Source organism: Heterocephalus glaber, unplaced genomic scaffold (assembly GCF_053883595.1).
Source record: "Heterocephalus glaber isolate CG9 unplaced genomic scaffold, H.glaber_assembly_v1.0 deba00001811, whole genome shotgun sequence".
Taxonomy (NCBI): domain Eukaryota; kingdom Metazoa; phylum Chordata; class Mammalia; order Rodentia; family Bathyergidae; genus Heterocephalus; species Heterocephalus glaber.
The window spans coordinates 96399-120224 of NW_028258482.1; the positions used below are offsets into that span (position 1 = coordinate 96399).

The 23826-nt window shown below is 37.2% G+C and overlaps 1 protein-coding gene across 1 annotated transcript in view; it reads right to left on the reverse strand.

Annotated features, from left to right (window-relative positions):
* The window catches only part of LOC101712848 (serine/threonine-protein kinase ULK2), a 98022-nt gene that overhangs the window by 17682 nt on the left and 56514 nt on the right, over nucleotides 1-23826 (reverse strand). Inside the window, exons 16-22 of the mRNA XM_087203834.1 lie at nucleotides 23489-23634; nucleotides 21786-21866; nucleotides 17733-18019; nucleotides 13245-13432; nucleotides 12658-12761; nucleotides 2121-2267; nucleotides 282-490 (exon numbers count right to left, since the gene is read on the reverse strand). Of these exons, the coding sequence (XP_087059960.1) occupies nucleotides 282-490; nucleotides 2121-2267; nucleotides 12658-12761; nucleotides 13245-13432; nucleotides 17733-18019; nucleotides 21786-21866; nucleotides 23489-23634 (1162 nt within the window). The remainder of the gene's footprint in view (nucleotides 1-281; nucleotides 491-2120; nucleotides 2268-12657; nucleotides 12762-13244; nucleotides 13433-17732; nucleotides 18020-21785; nucleotides 21867-23488; nucleotides 23635-23826) is intronic.

The window sequence follows — 23826 nt, forward strand, 5'->3', positions numbered from 1 at the left end:
AATCCTAAAACAAACAAATAAACAAACAAACAAAACCCCTACAAATAGTAAAGCTTTGAATAAAAAAATTTAAGGAAACATAATATATATATGTCATTTCCCATGAACCAAACATTTCTATGAATGTCACCATCAATGTGATTTTAAAAATACACCAGTAATATTTTTTTAAATAAAGAGAAAAATGTGGAGCTATTCAAATGTATTTAGCTCTTATATCATCACTAGAAAATTTATGTTACATCAATATTACATTAATATTCTACTAGAGTCTCCTCTACCTCCATCAGTGTCTCCTCCGGCAGTTCAGGGGCTTCAAAGGTAATGAGGCCCTCTAGGCTGGGGGGCGAAGTACTATAAGGCACGTATCTCAGGCTGGGAGCTGCCTCTGCTCCCGGTGGGGAAGAGCCCAAGCCTGGCCCAGGTGGGGAGCCCACACACACACGGCCAGTGGCAGAGCACAAGGAGCCTCCCGAGCTGCTGGATCCCACTGCAAGGAAGCACAGGACACAGCACAGCACCCAAGTTAGGTTACAAGGGAGTTTCACACCTACTCCTCCTATTTATTGAGTAAAACTTACTGAAGTAATAAAGGAAATACTCAAGGAAAAAATCCTTAATCCCTCATCAAATTTGAGCATATGAAGTTTTTATTTTCCATGTTCTCTTTTTACCTTGTCTATATGCATATTTATAGACATCATCATAGCCAGTTTTCTTAAAGTCTATTCTAAAATTCATATGCATTTCTTTGTTGTTCCATAGACTTCATAATTATAAAACTCCATAAATGCATAGTAGTTCAGGGGCCATTTATACTATTTCTGTTTTTTTTTCACATTACAAATATCACTGCAACAAAATGCATAGTTTTTCCTTTTGAATGCCTTCTACATGGTAAGTACTCCAACATGGTATTACATAAACAGAATGGAACCACAGATCAAATATTATAAACATTTGTACAGCTCTTCCTAAACACTGACATATTACTTTCCAAAGCAGCAGCTATAAGCACAGATATCACAAAATTTCAACACTGGGCCTTATACTTTTAAAACTGTTGGTGCATGTGGCCATGGCACTGCATGCCTATAATCCACTGAGGTAAGAGGATCACAAGTTTGAGGCCACCTTACCTCAACATAAGATCAGGTTTCAAAATAAAAAGGGCTGAGGACATAGTTTAGTGGAAGAGCATCCCTGGGTTCAATATGGAGTACCACACTCACACCAAAAAAGTTGGCACAGTTAATAGACACAAAATTTTATTTTTAAATTAAAATTTTTATTAAGATTTTAATACCACTTATTGCGTATCTTTTGTTTATTAATGTGATATCTTGATTAGCAACCTACGTAGAATAAGAGAAATTAAAGGACACAAGGTACAGCACATATGACGATGATAATATATACTGATTTGAAGTCCTATCCCAATACTTTCTTAATGGATAACAAAAATACGTATTAATCTGTCTAAATATTTATATTATTAAGTGCAAATATAGGGATCTAAAGTACAATACAAAATAAACAAAACAGGTTTCTAAAAAACAAAAAAAGACATCATTTTAAAATAATTTGTTGATTAAATAATAATATTAGAATAAGACTTCAGGGCTGGGGATTTAGCTCAGTGGTTTTACCGCCTGCTGCGCAAGCGCATGGACCCGAGTTCGATCCCTGGTACCAAAAATAAAAGAGAGAGACTTCAACATAGCTGCTGCTTTGAGGAGAAGTCACATTTATAATATACTTTGTATTACAATAAACATGACATATGAATATATAACATGTTTATAGATTAATATATTCAATATATATCATTGTTTTATACTTTACAAATGCTTTTCCCCCCACAAACGTTGCTTCATATGCTCCTTGTTTTTGATACCAGGGATCGACCTCGGGTCTTTCCGCTTGCAAGGCAGGCGGCGGAACCACTGAGCTAAATCCTCGGCCCTGCTTCATATGCTTCTTATAACTTTTTCAGAAAAGACTCATTACCACTTCACTGATAAAGAATCTGGAGGCAGAGAAGTTAAATAATTTGTCTAAGTTACAATATTACATCCAAAATACTAGCCACAGATTGTGCCAAGATAAACATTCCTCACCTGAGGTGGTTCTTGTTCGAAGGACCATATGAGTACAAATAGGGGCCGTGGCACTGTGTGGAGGAGACCCCACAGTGAAAAGGACAGCCCTGGAACTTGCGACTGTTCCTGCTGATGGTGCTACAACACCGCAGGCTCCTGCAGAAGCTACAATAAAGAGTTAATAAAATGGCACGTTACCTAGTGTTTCTATTACTGAGAAACTTTGACTTTTATGTTAGTTTTTTAGTGAAAAGCATTTATTTAAATCAGAAAATTCTATATATTTCATTAAAAATATTTTAGTGTAATCTCACATCTGTCAATCTTCATAACAAAGTCTATATTCAGAGTTACTTTTGAACATTTCTAAAATACATCAATTTCAAATCACATCTCTTGAGGATAATTTGAAAAAGCAGAAACCAAGAACTGAGCCGGGGATTTAGCTCAGTGGTTCCACCGCCTGCCTCGCAAGCGCAAGGACCTGAGTTTGATCCCTAGTACTCCCCACAAAAAAAGAAACCAAGAACTGAGAATAAAACATATGGTTAAGCTGAATGGTGATTAGGAGTCTCCATAGCTATACAGTTTAGAAAGATAAAAGAGAGATAAAGTACATTTATGCCTTAGAATCACACCCTTAAATCAATCAGGAAAGAAAGGAGGTGGGACAGGTTTCAAAAGATTTGCCGGGCTAAGGTTGGGCTAAATGAGGAGTAGGTGAAAGTCCCCATCCACCAAAATGTAATCAATAAAATTTGTTCAGTCTTTTCAGATTCAGGTATCTGAAAGACTACATTTATGGGACACAGATGGGGGCAGGAGCTAATACAGACCACAAATAGAAAAGAGAACACTATAACCAAGGGAAACATAAAACGTTGTAGCATCACTCGCTTTTTCAATTATTTATTTATAGTGCTGGAGATTGAACCCAGGGCCTTCGTACTGAGTCCCTTTTTGATTTTAAGACAGTCTCCCTAAATCGTTAAGTTGCCCAAGCTGGGCTCAAACTTTTGATTCTCTTGCCTTAACCTTCCTAAGTGCTGGAATTACAGATATCTGCCACCAAGCCCAGCTACTTGCTTAAAGTTGATTTTAAAAATCTCTAATTTTTGGAGATCACATCTTAATTTCTTCGGGCCGGGGATTTAGCTCAGTAGCAAGCGCAAGGTCCCGAGTTGGATTCCTGGTACCAAAAAAAAAAAAACAACAAAAAAACCCCCTAACATCTTAGTTTCCTACTAGCTTTATTGTAGATTGTACCTTTGACTAAAGGCGCCTAACTGGTTAAAATTATTCTACAGCCAAGTTGCTTTCTGTTCTCATTCTCTGTTCTGTATCTTAAATTGTAAGGGTAACTATTCTTAAGAAATAAAAGTAAATAGACATGAGTCACTGAACTTCTTAATCATTAACTTTTCTTCAGACTTAGTGAAAACAGGATATCTGACAACTTTCAGATAACAACAAAATGTGCATTATCTACCACAAAAAGCATCAGTTGCTAATCCTATTCTTTAACTCAAAGTAGGAAGTGTAGATAATCTTAATTTGAAGGAAAACAATGTGTTCGTTCATTACAGAGATTGACCTGGAAGATGAAGGTGGATTATTATCACTGGATGTTCTGACAAAGAAAAGCCAGGAGGATGACAACAACAACAACAACAACAAACCCACTGAGGCTTGATGGTTATCAAGCCTGGATGCAGGATTCAGCAAGTAGTCTTCTGGTCCACTGCCCCTGCTCCTGTTTCCCCTCCCTATAAAGGCCTTGTTTAGCCCTGAGTTCCCTGCTGGAGTGTTGAGAACAGCTGCCCCTCCCATCTTCCAATGTGCTAGTCCTTGAAAAAAAACTAATTTCTTTCCCACCAAAGCCTATTTCTGAGTATTGGCTTTAAAGAATAGCTGGGCTCGAGTCTACCAACAACATTAAATCAAATACAGAAGAAAACTGTCTCAGTGCCCTCTTATCTACAACAGAACACAACAAACCTAAAGCATATATCAAGAGAAAAAAGAAAGAGCTCATAAAAAAATTCTAGGGAGCAAGGGAAAAATAACTAGAAATTATTTAAAGAGCACCTATTTTTACACAGATGTATAAAATGTTTAGAGAATTCTTATTTAATGAGATGCTTTCAAGGTTTTATTTTAAACTGTTTTTTTTTTTTTTTGGTACCAGGGATTGAACTTGGGTCCTTGCACTTTGCGCAGCAGGCAGCAAAACCACTGAGCTAAATCCCTGGCCCAAATGATGTTCCTGAGGTTTTACATTCTTTTTTTTTTTTTTTTGGTACCGGGGATCGAACTCGGATCCTTGCATTTGCAAGGCAGGCAGCAGAACCACTGAACTAAATCCCCGGCCCTCAAGGTTTTATTTTAAAAGGTATAAAAGGCTACTCATTGGTATATTTTAAGACCCAGGGTACTAATTATTTTTTTTGAAGGTCTTAAGTTTTTCCTATTATCAATAGTTTTTATTTTCCAAAAAATTTCCAAAGAAATGTAAAAATGTGTAATTTTTTAAAATGTCATGTGCAAGAGAAAACAAGTTGTCAAAGATGTATTTTATGCCTAAATATTCCTTAAGAAAATCTAGTTTCACATCTATTAGTTTGGATTTAAATTATAACACACATTTACATAGAATAAACTCAGATAAGCTGTTTTCAAAAAGTATCCTAACTCCTAGCAACTTTGTGACTTTTGGCCAGACACACACACACACACACACACACACACACACACACACACACACACACATATTCTTCCAGATTTCAGTCTGAAGAGCTCTGCAGGTCTGCTCACCAGTGAAATAACTGTACTGATGAAAATGTTTTTTAAAAACAACCACTCTGGGACCGGGGATTTAGCTCAGTGGTTCCGGCACCTGCCTCATAAGCACAAAGTCCCGAGTTCCATCCCAGGTACCAAAAAAGAAAAAAAAAACAACCACTCTGGCTCAGAGGCAGAGCACTTGCCTAGCATGCATAAATCCCTGAATTTATCTCTAACTCAGCAAAACAAAAAAATAGGAAGAAAAGCAGATTGTGGAAATTGTCCTAAGGGCATACAAGAAAAAAAAAAATTATTCAACCAAATCTACACCTCAGTAAGAACTGTCTGGCCTCTACTCACTGGGCACAAGTTCTAACCTAGGCCAGCAGATTGGGGCCCTTCTTGGGCTAACCTGTGCAAGTGGAGGCAAACTGAGAAGACCAGAGGCTTTTATCTCCACCCAGTGCCCAACTGACAAAGCTGAGGTGTCCCTCCAAGAAAAATGGGCCACTATTTTCAACCCCAGCTCCAAAGCAGTGGTGCAGAGATTTTCCCCACCAATGGAGGAGGCATGAAACACAATTTTTTTTTTCTTCTTTTTCTTTTTTGAGACAGGGTCTCACTATGTAGTTCAGGCTGGACTTGAAATCACTAGGTAGCCAGGCAGGCCTCAAACTCATGTCCATCCTCCTTCAGCCTCCCACGTCCTGGGATTACAGTTGTGCGCCACCACCCCTGGCCTGGAACAGAGAATTCTGAAGATCTCTCCAAGGCACTTTACTTTATGTGAAACAGGTCATGGAAGATTCAAGACTAAGGTGCTGTCAAAAATGATGAAGATTTTGGCAATAAACAAATACAGAAGAGGCTGGTAGCTCCATGAGAACAAGGTAAACAACAGATCATCTAGAAATTTACCACAGAGAACCAGAGAAAGACATAGCTAAGAACACTCTTGTCCTGCAAACAAGGGTCAAAGGGTCTCCTCAAAGACTATTCCTGCAAAAGACACAAGAAAATATTTATTTCTTGTGTCATCTGACATCATCACAAAAAGGTGAGTACAGTTCAATAAAATATTTTGAGGGGGTAAGAGAGACTTCATTCACATAATTTTTATGATAGTATACTTTTCCTGTTTTTATTAATTGTTGTTAATCTTTTACTGTGCCTGATTTATAAATTAAACTTCACCACAGGTGTATATATTTATATATAGTAAAAACAGTACATACAAGGTTTGGTACCATCACAGTTTTAGACATCAACTGGAGATCTTGGAAAGGATCCCCTGAAGATAAGGGGCAACTATTATACAATAACAGAAATGAAATTCATTACAGGAGCTCAGCAGCAGATACGAACTGGCAGAGGAAAGAATTTGTGAAGATGGATCGATAGAAATTAGGCACTCTGTGTTCTACCCCACAACATCAGAATATATATTCTTTTCAGTTGCACATGGGACATTCTTCAAAATAGACCACATACTAGCAGATAGAACATACTTAAGGAAATACAAAGGAACTGAAATTGTCCCATGTATACTATCGGACCATAGTGCAATGAAATTGGAAATCAATGGCAAAAGAAACCAGAAGAACTTCATAAACACATGAAAATTAAATAACACCCTCTTGAACAACCAGTGGGTCACAGATGAAATTAAAGAAGAAATCATAGGGCCGGGGATTTAGCTCAGTGGTTCTGCCGCCTGCTTCACAAGCACAAGGACCCAAGTTTGATCCCCGGTACCAAAAAAAAAAAAATAAAAAAATAAAAATAAAAGAAGAAGTCAGACAGTTTCTACAATTAAACAATAATGACAGTACAACATACTGGAACTTACGGGATGCAATGAAAGCAGTCTTACGAGGGGAATTTATAGCAGTGAATACCCATACCAGGAAAACAGAGCGGGCTCAAATAAACAACCTAATGTTGAACCTCAAGCTTCTAGAAGAAGAAGAGCAAGTCAAGCCCAAAGCTTGTACAAGGGAGGAAATTATAAAAATCAGAGCAGAAATTAATGCAACAGAGACTAAGAAAACAATACAAAGAATCAATGAATCAAAGAGTTGGTTCTTTCAAAGACTACATAAAATTGACAAATGGGAAGAAAGTGTTCAAATGGGAAGGGAAACAAGGGAAGAGGGAGAGAGAAAGGAAGGAAGGGACAAGAAAAAAAGGGAAAATAGAAGGAAAAAAAGGGAAACAAAGGGAGGGAAGGGGACATAAGGGGAGGAGGGGAGGGAGGGGGAAGAAAATAAAATTTATTAAAATTTTTTTTTTAAAGTATGCACTCTGTAGAAAAGAGAGAAAAAGAATAAAGCATAATTGATCCTTGAACAAAATCAAGTTAGGAGACCAACCATCACACAGTTACAAATTCAAGGAAAACTTTTAGCCGGGCATGATGGCACATGCCTATAATCCCTCCACTCCAGAGGCTGAGGTAGGAGAATTGCCACAAGTTTCAAGGCCAGTGTGGGGTACATAGCAAGTTCAAATCCAGTTTGACCTACAAAACGAGACCCAAGGTAAAACACACACACACAAGAAACCAAAAACAAAAACGCCAATCCAAGTATTTTTTGACTCCCCAAAACTTTACTAATAGCCTGCTGCTGACCACAAGTTTTACTGATAAAGCTGATTAACACATAATTTGTGCTTTATATATGGTAGTGAAAAATACACAAGAATTATGAGCTTTGTGACAATATGCAGTTTTTTGCACCTAATTTTAATTTTTATTAACATAATATGTTTACTTATTTATGGAGTATGGCATTATAATTCTACACGTTTACAATGTGTAATGATGAAGTCAGGATAATGAGCATCCCTATCTCATCAGATATGATTTCTTTGTGTTGAGAACTTCCAAATTCCTTCCTGTGTAATTAGTTGACATGTGTAATTAATTGTTCCAGGCTACAGTTATCCTACTAGGCTACAGAACATTAGAACTGTTTCTTCCAATGTTATTTTAGCATCCATTATCTACTTTCTCTTTCCCTCCACTCTTCCTATCCTCTAGTGAGCTGTACTTTGCTCTCTACCTCTATGTGATCAACATGTGGTATTTGTCTTTCTGTATTTGGCTTATTTCACTTAATATAGTATCTTTCAGTTCCATCTATGTTCCTTCAAATGACAGAACTTCATTATTTTTTTTCACTGAATATTTCATTCTGTATATGTACATCACATTTTCTTTATTCATTCAGTGGACACTTAGGTGGATTCCCTAAGACTGCTGCAGTAAGCTTATGAGTACAGATGTCTTTTTAACACATTGATTTCATTTTCTTTGCTAGATCATATGGTAGTACTATTTCTAGTTTTTTGAGGCATCTCCATAGTTTTCCATAATAGTGGTACTAATTTACATTCTCACCAACAGTGAGAGTTCCCCTTTATCAGCAGCCTCCTCAGCAATGGTCTTTTTGATAACCATTCTACCAAATGAAATATCCCTTAATTTACATTTCCATGATGATTAGTGATGTTGAGCATTTTTCCATATACTTGTTTTCTTTTGAAAACTGTTTCAGGTCATTTGCTCATTTTTAACTGGATTATTTAGAGACTTTTGCTATTAAGCTCCTATTATTCTGAATACTATACCTTCACATGATTGTTTGCAAATATTTTCTCCCATTCTACAGGTTTTCTCCAGCCAGTTGTTTCCTTTACTAGATAGGTTTTCAGTTCCATATACTCCCATTGCTGTATCTTAGCCAAAAAAAATCTTTGCCTACGCCAAGTTTTCAAGTATTTCCTCTATGTTTTCTTCTAGTAGTTTCAGATCTTACTTAATTTAGGTTCTTGATTCATTGAATTGATTTTTTTATAAGACACAGGGGTCTACTTTCACTCTTCTGCATTTGTATATCTGGTTTGCCCCAGGACCATTATTGAAGAGCATCTCCTTTCTTCAATGTATGGTCTTGGCATTGCAATATACAATTTACTAGATAAATGAACTGTTCAAGAAGAGATGACATGAACATGGCATTTTACGTGGACCCTCACAACATTTTAGCTGACTGCATTGCTAACAGGCAATAACCATGAAATTATTACAGTAGGACATTATGTACTGGAAGTTAATCATATGCAATTATGATTTAGTATTATATCCTTAGGGCTGGGGATTTAGGTCAGTGGTTCTACCACCTGCCTCTAAAGTGCAAGGTTCCGATCCCTGGTACCAAAAAAAAAAACAACAAAAAACTTTACATTTCTCTTGACTGTGAACAGCATCATGTACAGTTTTTGAGTGGATAAATTTTAATAAATTTTAACTTTCTGTAACATATTTGTGTATATGTTATACTAAACAACAAAAAAAGATTATTATCTATATATGTTTGCATATATTTGTGACAAATGTTTTTATACTTTTTAAAAAAGTTTTTGGATAATTTTAGGCTACAGATTGTTTTTTCAAATTGTTGTAAATCTTCCTCTCTCCCAAAAAATCTTTGTACATATAGACCCTTGGAGTTCAAACCTGTGTTGTTCAAGGATCAACTGCACAATGAACAAGAAAAATATGGGAAACTATTAAGTGTACCAATATATACCTAACAAGAATATAAGGAGGGAAATGAATAGGAAAAAAATTCAAATATATACAATGGCTAGAAATTCAATAAATTTGATTAAAAAAAATTATATAGCACAAAAGCTCAATAACTTTCAAGTAGGATAGAGGCAGAGAGTTACCTCCAAACATATCACAGTAAAACAGTGAAGGACACAAACTAAGAGAAAATCTTAGGAGTTGAAAGAGAAATATAACTTGTCATATACAAAAGAACTCAAGAGTAATAGCTAACTTATGATCAGAAATAGTAAAAGCCAGAGAAGGTAGTGTGATAACAGATTTAAAATGCTGAAAAAGAACCAGGCATGGTGGTATGGAAGCAGGACTTTAAAAAGAAGGAAAAACAAGTTTCTCCAACATAATTAACTCCTCTTTAGTCTTCCCTCTCCTTGTGGCTGCTGTTCTTTGTCCTGTCAACTTTGTTCCTATAAGTAACAGTTTCACAACATCCTGCTTCTATAACAGCCTGTTTCTCTTCACCTGACCTGGCCCACCAAGATGTGCTAGGTTGCGAATTATCAGTGTTTGAACAACTGCCTTTGTTCTGCTTCCTTAAACTTGCTTGTCTGCCCACAAATTCTGCATCATTAGGTAGAGCAAGCTCCCTGTGACCACATGTATAAAACTAGAGCCCTTCCTTTGTGCTGGGCTCACTCAGCCTTTGGATTTGAATCTGCTGAGCCGTTGTGCACCTAAATAAATCCTTCTCTTTCACGCACTGGTCTCTCTGAGCTCTTAAATTCTGCAACAGAACACATCCATATAGTCTTAACTGCTTTTGAGGCCAAGGTGAGAAGACCACTCTGTCTCAGTCAATGAACCAATATTTTTTAAAGGTCTGAAAAAGCCTGGCCTAGGTAACTTTGTTGACTTAGTAAGACCCTGTCTCAAAATGAAATTTTTAAAAAGTGGTGAAGAAAAAAAGCTGTCAACTAAGAATCTTTTTATCAAGCAAAACTTTTTAAAAAATGAAGTGAAAACAGACATTCCCAAATACAAAAAAAAAGCTGAGTTAATTTACTGCTATAAGACCTGGTAGTCTTACAAGAAACAGCAACAGAAATTCTTCAAGTCAAAAGCAACTGACCCCAGAGGGTAATCCCAATCTAAATGAGAGGAAAAACAAAGAGTAGAGATAATGGTAATTACTGTTTATAATTATAAAACACATTATAATCACATCCTCATTCTACTTTCTTATCTTGAATTATTTAAAAAGCAATTTTATTATACATATATAACTGCATTGTTGGGTCTCTACCATAAAGAAATCCAGTATATTTGGCAACAGCATAAAGAAGGCACGTGGGAGCAAGTTGTATTGGAGGAAAAAGATAACACTAGATAGGAATTCGAATCCATAAAAGCAAATGCAGAGAACTAGAAATGACAAATAAGGTAATACAACATACTATAAATGCAAACTTATACTCTTTTCTTGCTTCAGCTTTACATGACATAAAATTATATAAAGTAATATAACAATATATCACTGATTTTCTACTACATACATAATATTTATAACAATAATAACACTAACAAAAGTGGGACTATAGTACTCAAAGGGAAAAGGGAAGAACAATGTGGGAGTAATGTTTCTGTTAGTGGAATCAGGTTAGTGTAAATCGGTAGTTGATTGTGATGTAAACACTAAGAAAAGTACTTTCAAAAACAGTGAAAATCTTCATTCAAGGGATCAAAATGTGACACTACAAAATATTCATTTAATACAAGAGAGAGCAGTAAAAAAAGGAACAAAAGAATAGCATGACATATACAGAGAAAAGTAAAATGCACAGGTAAACCCAACTAGGTCAAGAATATTAAATGTGAACAGACTGAATAATCTAATCAAAAGTTTGAGATTGTTAAATAAACAAGATAAACTATATACATCTACAGAAGACGTATTTTAGTGCCAAAGACACAGCTAAACCAAAAGAAAAAGGATGGGAAATGAAGTGCTCGCTTCAGTAGCACATATACTAAAAAAAAAAGGATGGGAAATGACACATAAATAAACCATCCTAAGAATTACATTGGACTTCTCTTCAGGAAGCACACAGGTAAGAAGGGTCCAGTAAAATATTAACTCCTACAGTATTTTCTTTGGATTAGAAAACCATATTTAACCAGATATGTTGTTGGCCCAGGTGTTCAGAAAGAGAATCAATTTTTTTTTTTTCTGTACAGGGGATCGAACTCAGGACCTTGCGCTTTCGAAGCGGGCAGTGGAACCACCAAGCTAAATCCCCAGCCCCAAGGGAATCAATTTTTAAAAATTATAGAAGATGGGCCGGGAATTTAGCTCAGTGGTTTCGCGGCCTGCTACACAAGTACAAAGACCCAAGGTTCGATCCCCAGTACCAAAAAAAAGAATAAAAATTGCCGAAGAACCAGGCATGGTGGTGCACACCTGTATTCCCAGCTACTCAGGCAGCCGACTACAGCTTCAAGGACAGCCTGGGAAGCTTAGCAAGACCTGGTCTCGTAATTTTTAAGAAGGGCTGGGGATATAGTTTAGCACTTATACTTCCTACCCTTAGTATGAAACTATAGGGGAAACTATAGTAGGAAGGGGAAAAAAGAAAAAAAGAGAGGTTAAAATAGATCTCCAAATTTAAGTATACATAATAATCAATAATCACTTGAAGATTGCAGGAATTCATCCCCCAGTATTTGATTAAGCAAGTCTGGTTTAGGTTTGGAATCTCCATTTTGTTTTTGTTTCTTCTAACAAACAGTTTAAGTAATCTAAATGGTTTGTGAACATAATAGTCCCTTGAATCCTTGAAAGGTTCAGGGATCTCAGTAACAATGAGTCTTTATAGGGTCCAGGTTCCATAATAGAAATGCTAATCAGTACATGTATGTTTAGGCTAACTTTGGCCCTCATGATCCTACTAATAAAAAATAACTTAGGTCAGATTTCCTTCCAACTCATAGGCTGCTGATCATCAAGACATTAAACAAGCCTCTGTCTTATCCAGCACGGAGAAACAAGAGATGACAGGGATGACCTCAGGAACTGTGAGATAATACATTTCTCTTGTTTAAAGCACCAATCTTGTAGTAATTTGTTACAACAGTAGTAAGAAACTAAGACATATGCTTATAAATTATTGGCCTAAATAGAAAACAGACTTTTCTTACCTATATCCATTGGTCGCTCTGTATTGAAACTATCTGTGCTGCCTTGGTGTCCACCTAAAGGTGCCTTTATTTGTTGATCTGATAATTTTCCAGTACTGACAGATCTAAAAAGATCAGTGAAGTTAATAACAGAAAAGTACACTTTTTAAGACTAGAGGAGTTAACAGGAAGTCAGAGAACAAGGACAAAAAATACATGCCAAACAATTTGGAGTACAGATAAACTTCCATAATCAAAATAAAAGACAGAAATAGAATATTCAAGTTCAGGAAGAATTCTGTATTTTCACACTTATAGGATGTATTTATGGTTTTCAGACATTCTAAATGTATACAGTATATATTAATAATCACATGGCATTGGGCTGGGGATGTAGCTCAGTGGCGCCACACCTGCCTGGCAAGTGCAAGGTCCTGAGTTAGATCCCTGATTAAAAAAAAAAAGAAAGAAAGAAAAGGAAAAGAAAATAATCACATGGCATAAACCAGTTACTGAATAATATGGTCTGGTTGTTTTTATAACAGAAATACATTTATTTTGCTATTACAGTTTTCATGTTGAAGGCTAGAAAGGAAACAGTCTTTTACCTGCCAAACACTGCCTTGTTCTGCTGCTCAGATCGATGCCTCTCACTTCCTTGTACTAAGAAGCAATGGGAACATTCCCGTGGGTCATTCCCATCTTTGGACTGCCCTTCAGCAGGCCCGTGGCGTGTGACCAAGGCTAACAGGTTGGAAGACGCTTGTGTTTTAGGGATTTTGAAAGGAGCTGTGGTCTAAAAAAGCATATGGAAGCTAGTTAAATGTCTTGCATGAAGTGTTCTGAATTGGCAGGCGGTATACAGCATGCTACTCAGGAATACAGGCATTGGAATTAAGTCAGACCTGGATTCCAATATTGGCTCTACTAAGATAAATTATCATTATTTGCAGATGACCTGATTCTCTACATAGAAGACCCCAAAAGCTCAACCAAAAAACTGCTTGATTTAATAACCAAATTTAGTAGCATAGCTGAATACAAAGTCAACACTCAAAAGTCAAAAGCATTTATGTACACAAATAACAAAGTCACTGAAAAAGGAATTAGGGAAAGACCACCTTTCACAATAGCATTGAAAAAAAATGAAATACCTAGGAATCAATCAAACAAAGGAAATAAAGGACCTATACACAGAAAATTACAGCACTCTGAAAAAGGATATCAAAGATATCAGAAGATGGAAAGATATCCACTGCTCTTGGATAGGAAGAACCAACACAGTGAAAATGGCCACACTCCCAAAATTGTTATACAGATTTAACGCAATCTCAATCAAAATTCCAACAGCATATCTCATAAAAACATCATACTACAATGATATATGCATACCATGTTTACAGCGACAGTTTGTAAGAGCTAAATCTTGGAAACAACCCAAATGACTATCAACTGATGAATGGATAAAAAAGATGTGTTTTTATACAAGAGTACTACTCAGACATAAAGAAAAACTTGAGACATTTATAGCTAAATGGATGCAACTTGAGACTATATCAAGTGAAATAAATCGTACATATACACATAAATATCGCATTGTCTCTCTGGTATGAGAAACTGAAAGGGTAAATAAGGACCAAAATGTATAACAGATAATATGAAAGAGGAAGAAACTGTTCAAAGGGAAAGGGGGGAAAGGAAAGGAAAACGGACAAAGGGAGAAAAAAGCCAAGGAAAAAAGAATGCAAACAAAGCTTTTGTAAATAAGGGGGGAGGGGAGGCTGAAGGGAGGAAAGGGGATTGGGAGAAAAAGAGAAATCAAGATATATCATGTCAGAAGCTCAGCCGGTCCCAGTACCTGCAAGGAAGCTCCCCACCACCATCCCAGGCTCCTAGGGCAGAGAAGCTCAGCCGGACCCAGCACCCAGAAGGAAGCTCCCCCACTGCCATCCCAGGGTCCTAGGGCAGTGAAGCTCAGCCAGACCCAGCACCCAGAAGGAAGCTCCCCCACCACCATCCCAGGTTCCTAGAGCAGTGAAGCTCAGCCAGACCCAGCACCCGGAAGGAAGCTCCCCGCCTCCATCCCAGGCTCCATCGGTAGAAAAGCTCAGCCAGTCCCAGCACCCGGAAGGAAGCTCCCCTGATGCCATCCCAAGCTCCTAGGGCAGAGGTGAATCACGTGGGCACCAGAAGCACCCCCTGCCCCCCGTGGAAATGAGAAGACACATAAACAAGCCTCAAAAAACAGACTTCCAAATCACCTGCACCAACCCCAAAGGGAAACGAGATGGAAAATTCTGATACTTAACCACCTGGACTCTCTGAACTGGCAACAAGAGAGGATCTGGGAAAAATGAAATCAGATATACTTACTCAGATAACAGCAAAGATTTTGCTCATGGTGCAAGACATGATTAATAAATCTAGAGAGGACACAGATTAAAAAAAAAGAGGATCTGAGGAACATGATGGAATCCCAACATAGGAAACAAATGGAATCCATAAAACAGATACAAACACATTTCCAAGAGATTAAAAACTCCATCGAAAGTCTGCACAACAGAATGAACCAATCCATATGAGGATAGAATTTCACATATAGAAGATAAGATTGCAATTAGTGAGGAGGAAAAGAAAAATTGCTTTAAAATTGTAAGGGAACATGAGAAATCAATCCAGCAGCTGCTAGACGATGCAAAGAAGAATAACGTAAGACTGATTGGAGTCAATGAAGAAAGAGGAGAGAGTGCACATGACATAAAAAAACTGTTCACAGAAGTGATGGCAGAAAACTTCCCAAGCAGGGGAAAAGAACTTGACATACAGATAAGTGAGGCATGTAGGACTCCAGCTAGCCTTAAGAAAAAAAAACTACACACAGGCATAAAATAGGATTCCAGAAATCCAACAGAAGAATAAAATTCTACAAGCAGTGAGAGAAAAGAAACAAATCACATACAAAGGAAAGCCCATCAGAATCACAGCAGACTTCTCAATGCAAACCCTCAAGGCAAGAGCTTGGAGTGATGTATTTCAAGCCCTAAAGGAAAACAGCCTCCAAGCCTCCAAGCCAGACTGATGTACCCTGCAAAACTATTTTTCAAAATTGATGGAGAAATGAGATACTTTCATGACAAAGAGCACCTCAGGAACTTCATGAATACCAAACCGGCACTCCAAAAAAATTTAGACAATACCCTAGGAAAAGACAATGAGGATCACAATCCCAGGAAACCCAACAGAATGAATCCCTTGGGCATGACAAATTAAAAGCAAAGGGGGAGAATCCAACAAAAAGAAAAAGTCATCACAAGGCTTTTAAAACTTTTAACTTCATCTCCCTAATGAGTGTGTAATTCAATCTTATTACTGTACTGATTAGTATTTTTCTGATTCTAGAATTGCACACCATTCCTTGTGCTTTACTGGCTATTTATCATCTTCTTATGTCTACATTTTAATTGGGTTGTCTATTAATGAGCTCTAAGAATTCTTTATATAGTCTGCTCATAGTTTATATGCATTGTAAATATGGTCTGTTTAAGGACTACTTTTCATTTTAATGATTTCATTTAAAGTTCTAAATTTTGATGGAATCTCATTTATCAATTTTTTTCTTTTATACATCATGTTTTTTGTATCCTAGGTAGTTCTTGCCTACCCTAAATTCATAAATATTTTCCCTTATAATTTCTTCTTAAAGTTTTATACTTTTAGGCTTTCTTATTTAGGTTCATAGATCCATTCAAGTTATTTTCATGTATGGAAAAAAAGGGTTGAGGTTAATTTTTTATACACGGATCCCAGGTGTTCTAGTGCCATTTGCTGAAGACACTGTCTCTTCCTTGGCTCTTGAATCAAGTTTATGTTCTATAAAATGGTAATGTTAAATAATCTTTCAAAGCTCAGTGGACCATATATGTGTGGTTCTATTTCTAGATTCTCTGTTTTATTCAAATGACCTACATGTCTTTCCTTACACCAACAATGCCTTGATTACTGTAGCTTTAGAAGTCTTAAAATTGGGTGCTAAACATCTTCCAACACTGTTGTTTTTGTTTTTGGCTTTTCTGGGTCCTTTGTACTCCTACATAACTTTTAAAGTTCAATATCCAGTTTGTCATTTATAGCAAGTATACACAGACCTGAATTTTTATATATTCCTTGTGTTTTTTAATCCTGCTAAATTCAAGTACAAGTTCTAGGGGCTCCTAGAGAGTTCTTAGTATTTTCTCTGTAGATGATCATTTCATCTACATATAAAGATTTTGCTTCTGCCGTGCCAGTCCTATCCTAGTTGTGTCATTTTATTGCCAGACTATTTTGATTTAGACCTATGTTTCAAAGTCTAATGGACAGATGAAGAGTAGGCATATATGCCCTTGTTCCCCACTTTAGAGAGAAAGCATTGTATCGTCTCCATTCATAGAAGGAGTTTTTCTTGGAAGTATGGAATACATGTCTTTGATCTGTTGAGAAGGTTCTGTTCTACTTCTAGTCTCCTGATAGCTTTTACCATGAACAGCTGTAGAATTTAGTCCAATACCCTTTCTCCAACTAGTGACAGGATCATATGGCTTTCTCCTTTCCTCTGTTAAAATGATGACTTTTGGGGGCAGATCTTCCAATGCTGAACCAACACTGCCATCCCTATAATAAAACCACTTTCTACATACCCCCCCCCCAAAAAGATATATTATGCATAGGTAAAACTCTCTTTGATAAATGTGATCATTATGTATATGTAAACTGTACCAATAAAATTAATTTAAAACACTGATTCTTCTCTTTGTAACATGTTTTAAGCTCTATGAGCCTCAATTTCCTTTTCTGAAGATTAATAGGATCACACATATACAATATTCAACAAGTTAAGTTTTTACACCGTGCCTAGCACATAGTGAGTGCTCATCAAATTTAGGGCTGTTAGGATAGGGGATTTAGCTCAGTGGTTCCACCGCCTGCCTTGCAAGCGCAAGGTCCCGAGTTCGATCCCCAGTACCAAAAGAAACCATTTATGGTTATTCTTATCATGAATCCTTTCCATAAAATATTATACCAGTTTCACAATCTACAAAATGCTTTCAGAAACACACCTTAGTAGGAGAGCCAATGATTGTTGGTAAAGGATTTTTAAAGAACCAATCAGAGCTCCGTGGAGATGATCCCATGTGCTTGGTGGGGGAGGTTCCAAGGCTGCCAGGCCGACTCGGCTGAGGTGAGTAGTTGTACCCAGCCCCAGCATGGGATGGGCACACAGGGTCAGAGTGCTGTTTTCTGAGCTTCTGCTTGTTTTGATAGATGTCAGTGAGGGTGGGGGCGCTTTGCAGCCTAGCACCCAGTAAGAGAGACTGCGGTGACTGAGCCTGTGGCACTGGAGAACCTACCAAGAAAATGAACGTAATAGTAACCCAAAGTGAGGAAGTACAAGGCAAAACCCTAAGAAATTAGAAGACAATTATTAGTGAGAATTCTGATGAGTGTCTTACTTTTCTTGAGATAGTCTAATTACTAACTAGGCAAACTTTACAAAATAAGTATGCCATTGTATTCTCAGGAGATTTAATGACAATGGATAGATCGGCTGTTTTTAGCTGTGGCTATCAACTCAGATTAATGCAAGGTCTGAAGAGATCTATAAATTTAATGGTTAAAGGAAATAAAAACAACAAAGACCTACATTGAACAAGATGATTTCTAATCTTTATATGCACCACACTTGGGTATATGAATGTAATTATTCTCTTTTCTTACATAGCAACTAAAATAAACTTTCAAACTAACCCAGGATAACCCCTTACTAAAAAATATGCAAACCGCAGTCTAAGTCCTAAAGATAATAGAGCTATCCTGAGTTTTATTATGTCTAACAATAACAAGCATAGTGATGTTTTGTGTTTTGTCAGTTTCATCAGTGATACATTTAAAGCCGAGCGTATTCATATTCTCTACAAAGACAACACTTGTCTCCCAGTTTTCTTGAACTTTAAGGGGACCTCACATCAAGGGACTGAGAGACTAGGCACTCCTCTCCTTACATAACCAACCACCTTATTGCCTACCGTAAGAGTTGTCCACTTACATGGTACTTTTATCTTAATGTGGCCAGTGCCTAGTTAATTGAGTTCTAGTTACACATTCTCTGGAGTTTCTTGCAAGCAAAACCATCACCAGTAACATCAAAAGCATACAGAAATTCTTAGTGCCCTAACCATCTACTTTTTTTTTTTTTTTTTTTTTGGGTACTGGGGATCAAACTCGTGTCTTTCCGCTTGATAGGCAGAAGGCGGAACTGCTGAGCTAAATCCCCAGCCCACCATCTACTTTCTAAAAACAGACAGGGATAGAAGCTTTGCTACTGACTACTCTTGGCTTGATCTCATTCCAAACCTGACATTTAGGTTTTTAGAATTGTGTTTTGTCTTTTACAGAAATAAATTTTATAAATACATAAGTAAAATTAGTGGCAAAATATTATGAATGGTGAATTATATCATCTCTTTCTTAAGCTTTATTTTTATTTTTACTTTATTTTTTTGTTCTTTTATTGGTACATTTTAGGTATACAATTTGTTTACATTTATCACTGGGTGTTTGTACCTGTACATGATACATCTTGGTTCTTCTTTTTTCCCCCATTACCTGTGCACCCTTCCCTATTTACATAGATTTCATTTCCTTTTTTTTTTTCTTTTCTCATAGTTTTTTCTTTCCCTCTTTTCCTTTCCCCTTCCCCTCCCTTCACTCCTTCATCTTTGGACCTTTTTTCCTATTTCAAATTATCAATTATTCATGTTCATCATTTCAACCCTTGTTTACACTATCAGTTTCTCACACTAGAGGAACTATTCAGTATTTACACATGTGTATCCTATTTATTTCACTGAAGAGTATGGCCTCGATATGCATCCATTTAGCTATAAATGTCTCTAGTTTTTCATTCTTTATGGCTGAGTAGTACTCCATTGTATTAAAAAACCACATCTTCATCCAGTTTCCAGCTGATGGGCACTTGGGCTGCTTCCAAGCTTTAGCTATTACAAACTGTGCCGCTATGAACATGGGTGCACATATATCACTGTGGTATGATTCTTTTAATTCTTTTTGGAAGATACCCAGCAGGGGAATAGCTGGGTCAAGTGGGACCTCTAGTCCTAGTTCTTTGAGGTATCTCCATACTGACTTCCACAGTGGTTGCACCAGTCTGCACTCCCACCAACAATGGAGAAGGGTGGGTTCCTTTCTCCCCACAACCCCGCCAGCATTTATTTGTTGATTTCTTGATAGCAGCCATTCTTTCTGCGGTGAGGTGGAATCTGTGTTGTTTTCATCTGCATCTCTCGGATGACGAGTGATGTTGAACATTTTTTCATATATGTGTTTGCTGCTTTTACTTCTTTGTCTGAGAAATGTCTGTTCATCTCAGAGGCCCATTTTTGAATTGGGTCTTTGAATTTGGGGGGGTCTGATTTTTTTCAATTCTTTATATATTCTAGACAGTAGACCTTTGTCTGAGGTACAGCTGCTAAAAATCTTTTCCCATATTGTACATTGTCTGTTAGCTCTGTTGGTGGTTTCTTATTTTTAGAAAGCAAAAAAATATTAAAAACCTTAGAAAACAGTAATTTTCTAAATTACATATGATTCCTTCAACTAACTCTTCACATACCCATACAACAGAACTTGACTTATAAAAGTGTAATTCACATGTATCTTTTTAGTCATACATATATATATAATATAGTAAAGCAATAAGCATGTTTTTCTTCTTTATCTAAATACTCTAATACTCTTTATCAAGAATGTATTAATCTGTGAGCCAAATTAAACTTCTCTTTTAAATTATAGGTGCATTGCTACACTTGAACTTGTAATCCTTCTGCCTCAACATCTTGGACTGCTGGGATTACAGGCGTAGGCTACCACACCCAGATTTCACTTTTCTGTTGTACTATAAATAATTAGTTTATGTCTACTAGTCTCACTACACAGTGACTACCCGGAAGAAGGTAGGAATAAACTGATTTACTGTTGTGTTCTCAGACACTGATCCTGTTTCAGCTGACTTGGAAGCATTTGGAAAGTGCAGAAGGACTGAATTGAGAGAGCTGGAGCATCAGAGTTCTAAAAGCCTAGTTTTTCATTCTTCATTATGCTGCTGTTTGACACTGAAGAAGTCACTACCCACCCCTCCTGGTTTACCTACTTTTCCATAAATAAGGAGGAGATATCCCATCTGCCCTTCAGGGTTCCTCTAAGAATTCATTAAACAATTAATAGAAATTTGTACCTCAACTGCAAGAAATTAATATTTAATATTAATAAAGTTCATAGCCTTCATTCATTTCTTTCTTCAGATTTGTAAGGTGCTCACCAGCATAAAAACAGCTTAAATAAAGAGTATGAAGGCCAAATTTTATGTCACGCACATACCAAATGGCAGTGTCTCTAAAATCAGAGGCCTCTAGACACAAAATGCATTCTGAGCAGTAAGGAAATTAGTTGAGACACTTGACAAGCCTCTAACCCTAACCCATTGATTTCTAGGTAAATATTTTAGACAATAATTTTGCTGGAATTATCTGGATTTTTATTGCCTATTTCATCCAGATTTTATGTGAAAATCATTTGAAACAAAATACATCAAAAATATATTTATCGGGCCAGGGATTCAGCTCAGTGGTTCTGGCGCCTGCCTCAAAAGCTCAAGGTGCCAAGTTCAATCCCTGGTACAAAAAAAAGAAAAAAAAAGTATGTATTTATCAAAGTCATGAAATTTCACTTTCTGTATTTTCATTATATGTGTGACAATCAAAATTTACCTGTTATTTCATTCCTAAGAATATTTTTATAAAGTAATTTTATATGTAAAAAGGGATAGTACCTATATGACACACAGAAACACATTAGGGGGCCAGGGATGTAGCTCAGTGGCTCAGTGCCTGCCTCAATAGCATAAGGTTCTGAGTTTAATCACCAGTCCCCCCTCCCCCCAAAAAAGAAACACATTAGACCAAGATTCTAAAAAATAGGATAGCAGAGGAAATATTTCATATCAATTCAGTTCTTCTGATAAGACCAGAAAAACACAACTTAAATCCATTCATAATGAAATTCAAATTATTAAAATACCAAATACATTTTCCTACCTGAGGAGTTTCTACTCCTGGATTCATGGCCCTGAAGATGCCCACAGCAGCACTGACTAAACTGCTCAGGAATGGTACCAACTATAAAAGAAAAGATGGAGAAAGGAACAAGAAATTATTTAAAACCAGTGAAGGATGCAAACAGGCAACATATGCACAAACTGCTCAGTATATACTGTAATAGCTTACAAAATTTTAAGTCGTAAAGCTTTAGTTTGGAACTAACATGGAACCAATGATGTAGGAATTGGGCATGCTAAGATTAAAAAGTATATAAGTGGATCAAAAGGAAAGAAGGCCATGTAAATGAATCAATGCCTATACAAGCATGTGTAAGACAGAAGCACAAGAGTTTGAACAAAATGCATGAGCCTTGTGGAACCGAAGAGCACAACTGACCAAAAGCCCAGCTGCTGTCCCTGTGGATTCCTATTTGTACTGAGGTTAGGCCTCCCCAGGGGCTGCTCCTAGCCAATGACTAATTCAGGCCTGTTGGAGTAGGTCAGGGAATTCCTCTGTCAACTCAGGGCTTAGGGCTACTCCTGCAGCCTGACTAAAACATTCTTAGAACTGCACTATAGTTTTCAGGTCTCCACAGGCATTTTTCTTGACTGCAGATATAAGGTTTAAATCTTATCTTCAAAGATTTTGAAGTATACCTTAGGGACAGCTACAGGGGTGAGGAAGGGGCAAAATTTTGTTTGAAGATTTTTTTTTTTTAGCTAAAAAAAGAAGTGATGAGGGGCTGGGGATTTAGCTCAGTGGTGCTGCACCTGCCTCACAAGCTCAAGGTCCTGAATTCAATCCCCGGTACCAGAGAAAAAAAGAAGTGATGAGGAAATTTAAGCTGACTTTTGGTGTTTTTTTAAAAAATTACTATCACAGGGCTCTTGGGGAATGGTTATATGCAGCCCTGCTCTGCCTGCCTTCTTCTGAGGCATCTTGCTCTCCACCTTAGTTCTCCTCCAGCAGTTCTGACTGCAGCCAGGGCCCCTCCACACCACCTGTTTTTCCCATTACCTCAATGCTGCTTCTCATAAATGCTATGAAGTTCGGGGATTTAACTCAATGGTTTGGCTGCCTATCTTGAAAGCGCAAGGTCCTGAGTTCGATCTCCAGTACAAAAAAAAAATTTAATGCTATGGACTTAGTAGCTTTGGCTTCCCATACTCTGAGTTGAAGCATTTTCTCTGCCTCTTAAATTTCACTGAAGGGGTGGTTTGTGGTTTTTCTGTTTACATAAGGGTTCTCCTTGTTACCATGAATGATTTCTAAGTGAAGTGAGAAGATCTGTAACAAAGCTGCTACTATATTCCTAGTGGAGGTGGAAGGCTTCTGATGAATGTGACCCAAGGCTTTTTGTATTTTAATCTTTAGACGTCTGAGTGATGAGTCAGGTAAGGCACTCTATGCATTTTAACCTAGGATCTCTGATTCTGCAGTTAGAACCCAAATCCAGTGAGAGTGCTTTTGATATACAAGATCCAGTTATTGACTGTATTTTCAACAGCAATCCCAACAGATTTATACAGAGGTTCTCAAAGGAGAGTTAGGAGTTGGATAAAGTAAGAAGAAAGCGTCATGCCCTCCAATCAGGTCAGAATCACTACTATGGTAAACTCATGTTCCTAAAAAGAGTGCATCGCGTCAGATTTGTTATAGTGAAAATAAGGTTGAAAATAGCTGCTTTAAATTCTCCTTACCCAAAGGGGAAGGTGAGTAAGGCCTGGAAGACCCAGTAGAGAGTCTTCGTCCAACTGTCTGTACTGTGTCTGCTGGTGCCGGGGAGCAGGATCCCAGCCTGAGGAAGCCCAGGGGGCTGGTGTTAGACCTTCGTACCACTGCAGACCTGGTGAGAAAAGGAGAATTCTTTACTCTGGTAGGTTCTAGGATTTCCATTTTTTGATTGTTTTGTCTGAAATTTCCTAACTATATGCCACAAAAAAACACTTTCTAAAAATGTGTAGCAGTCACACGGAACAAATACAAAAAGTATAAAATAGGGCTGGGGATTTAGTTCAGTGGCACTAGGTCCTGAGTT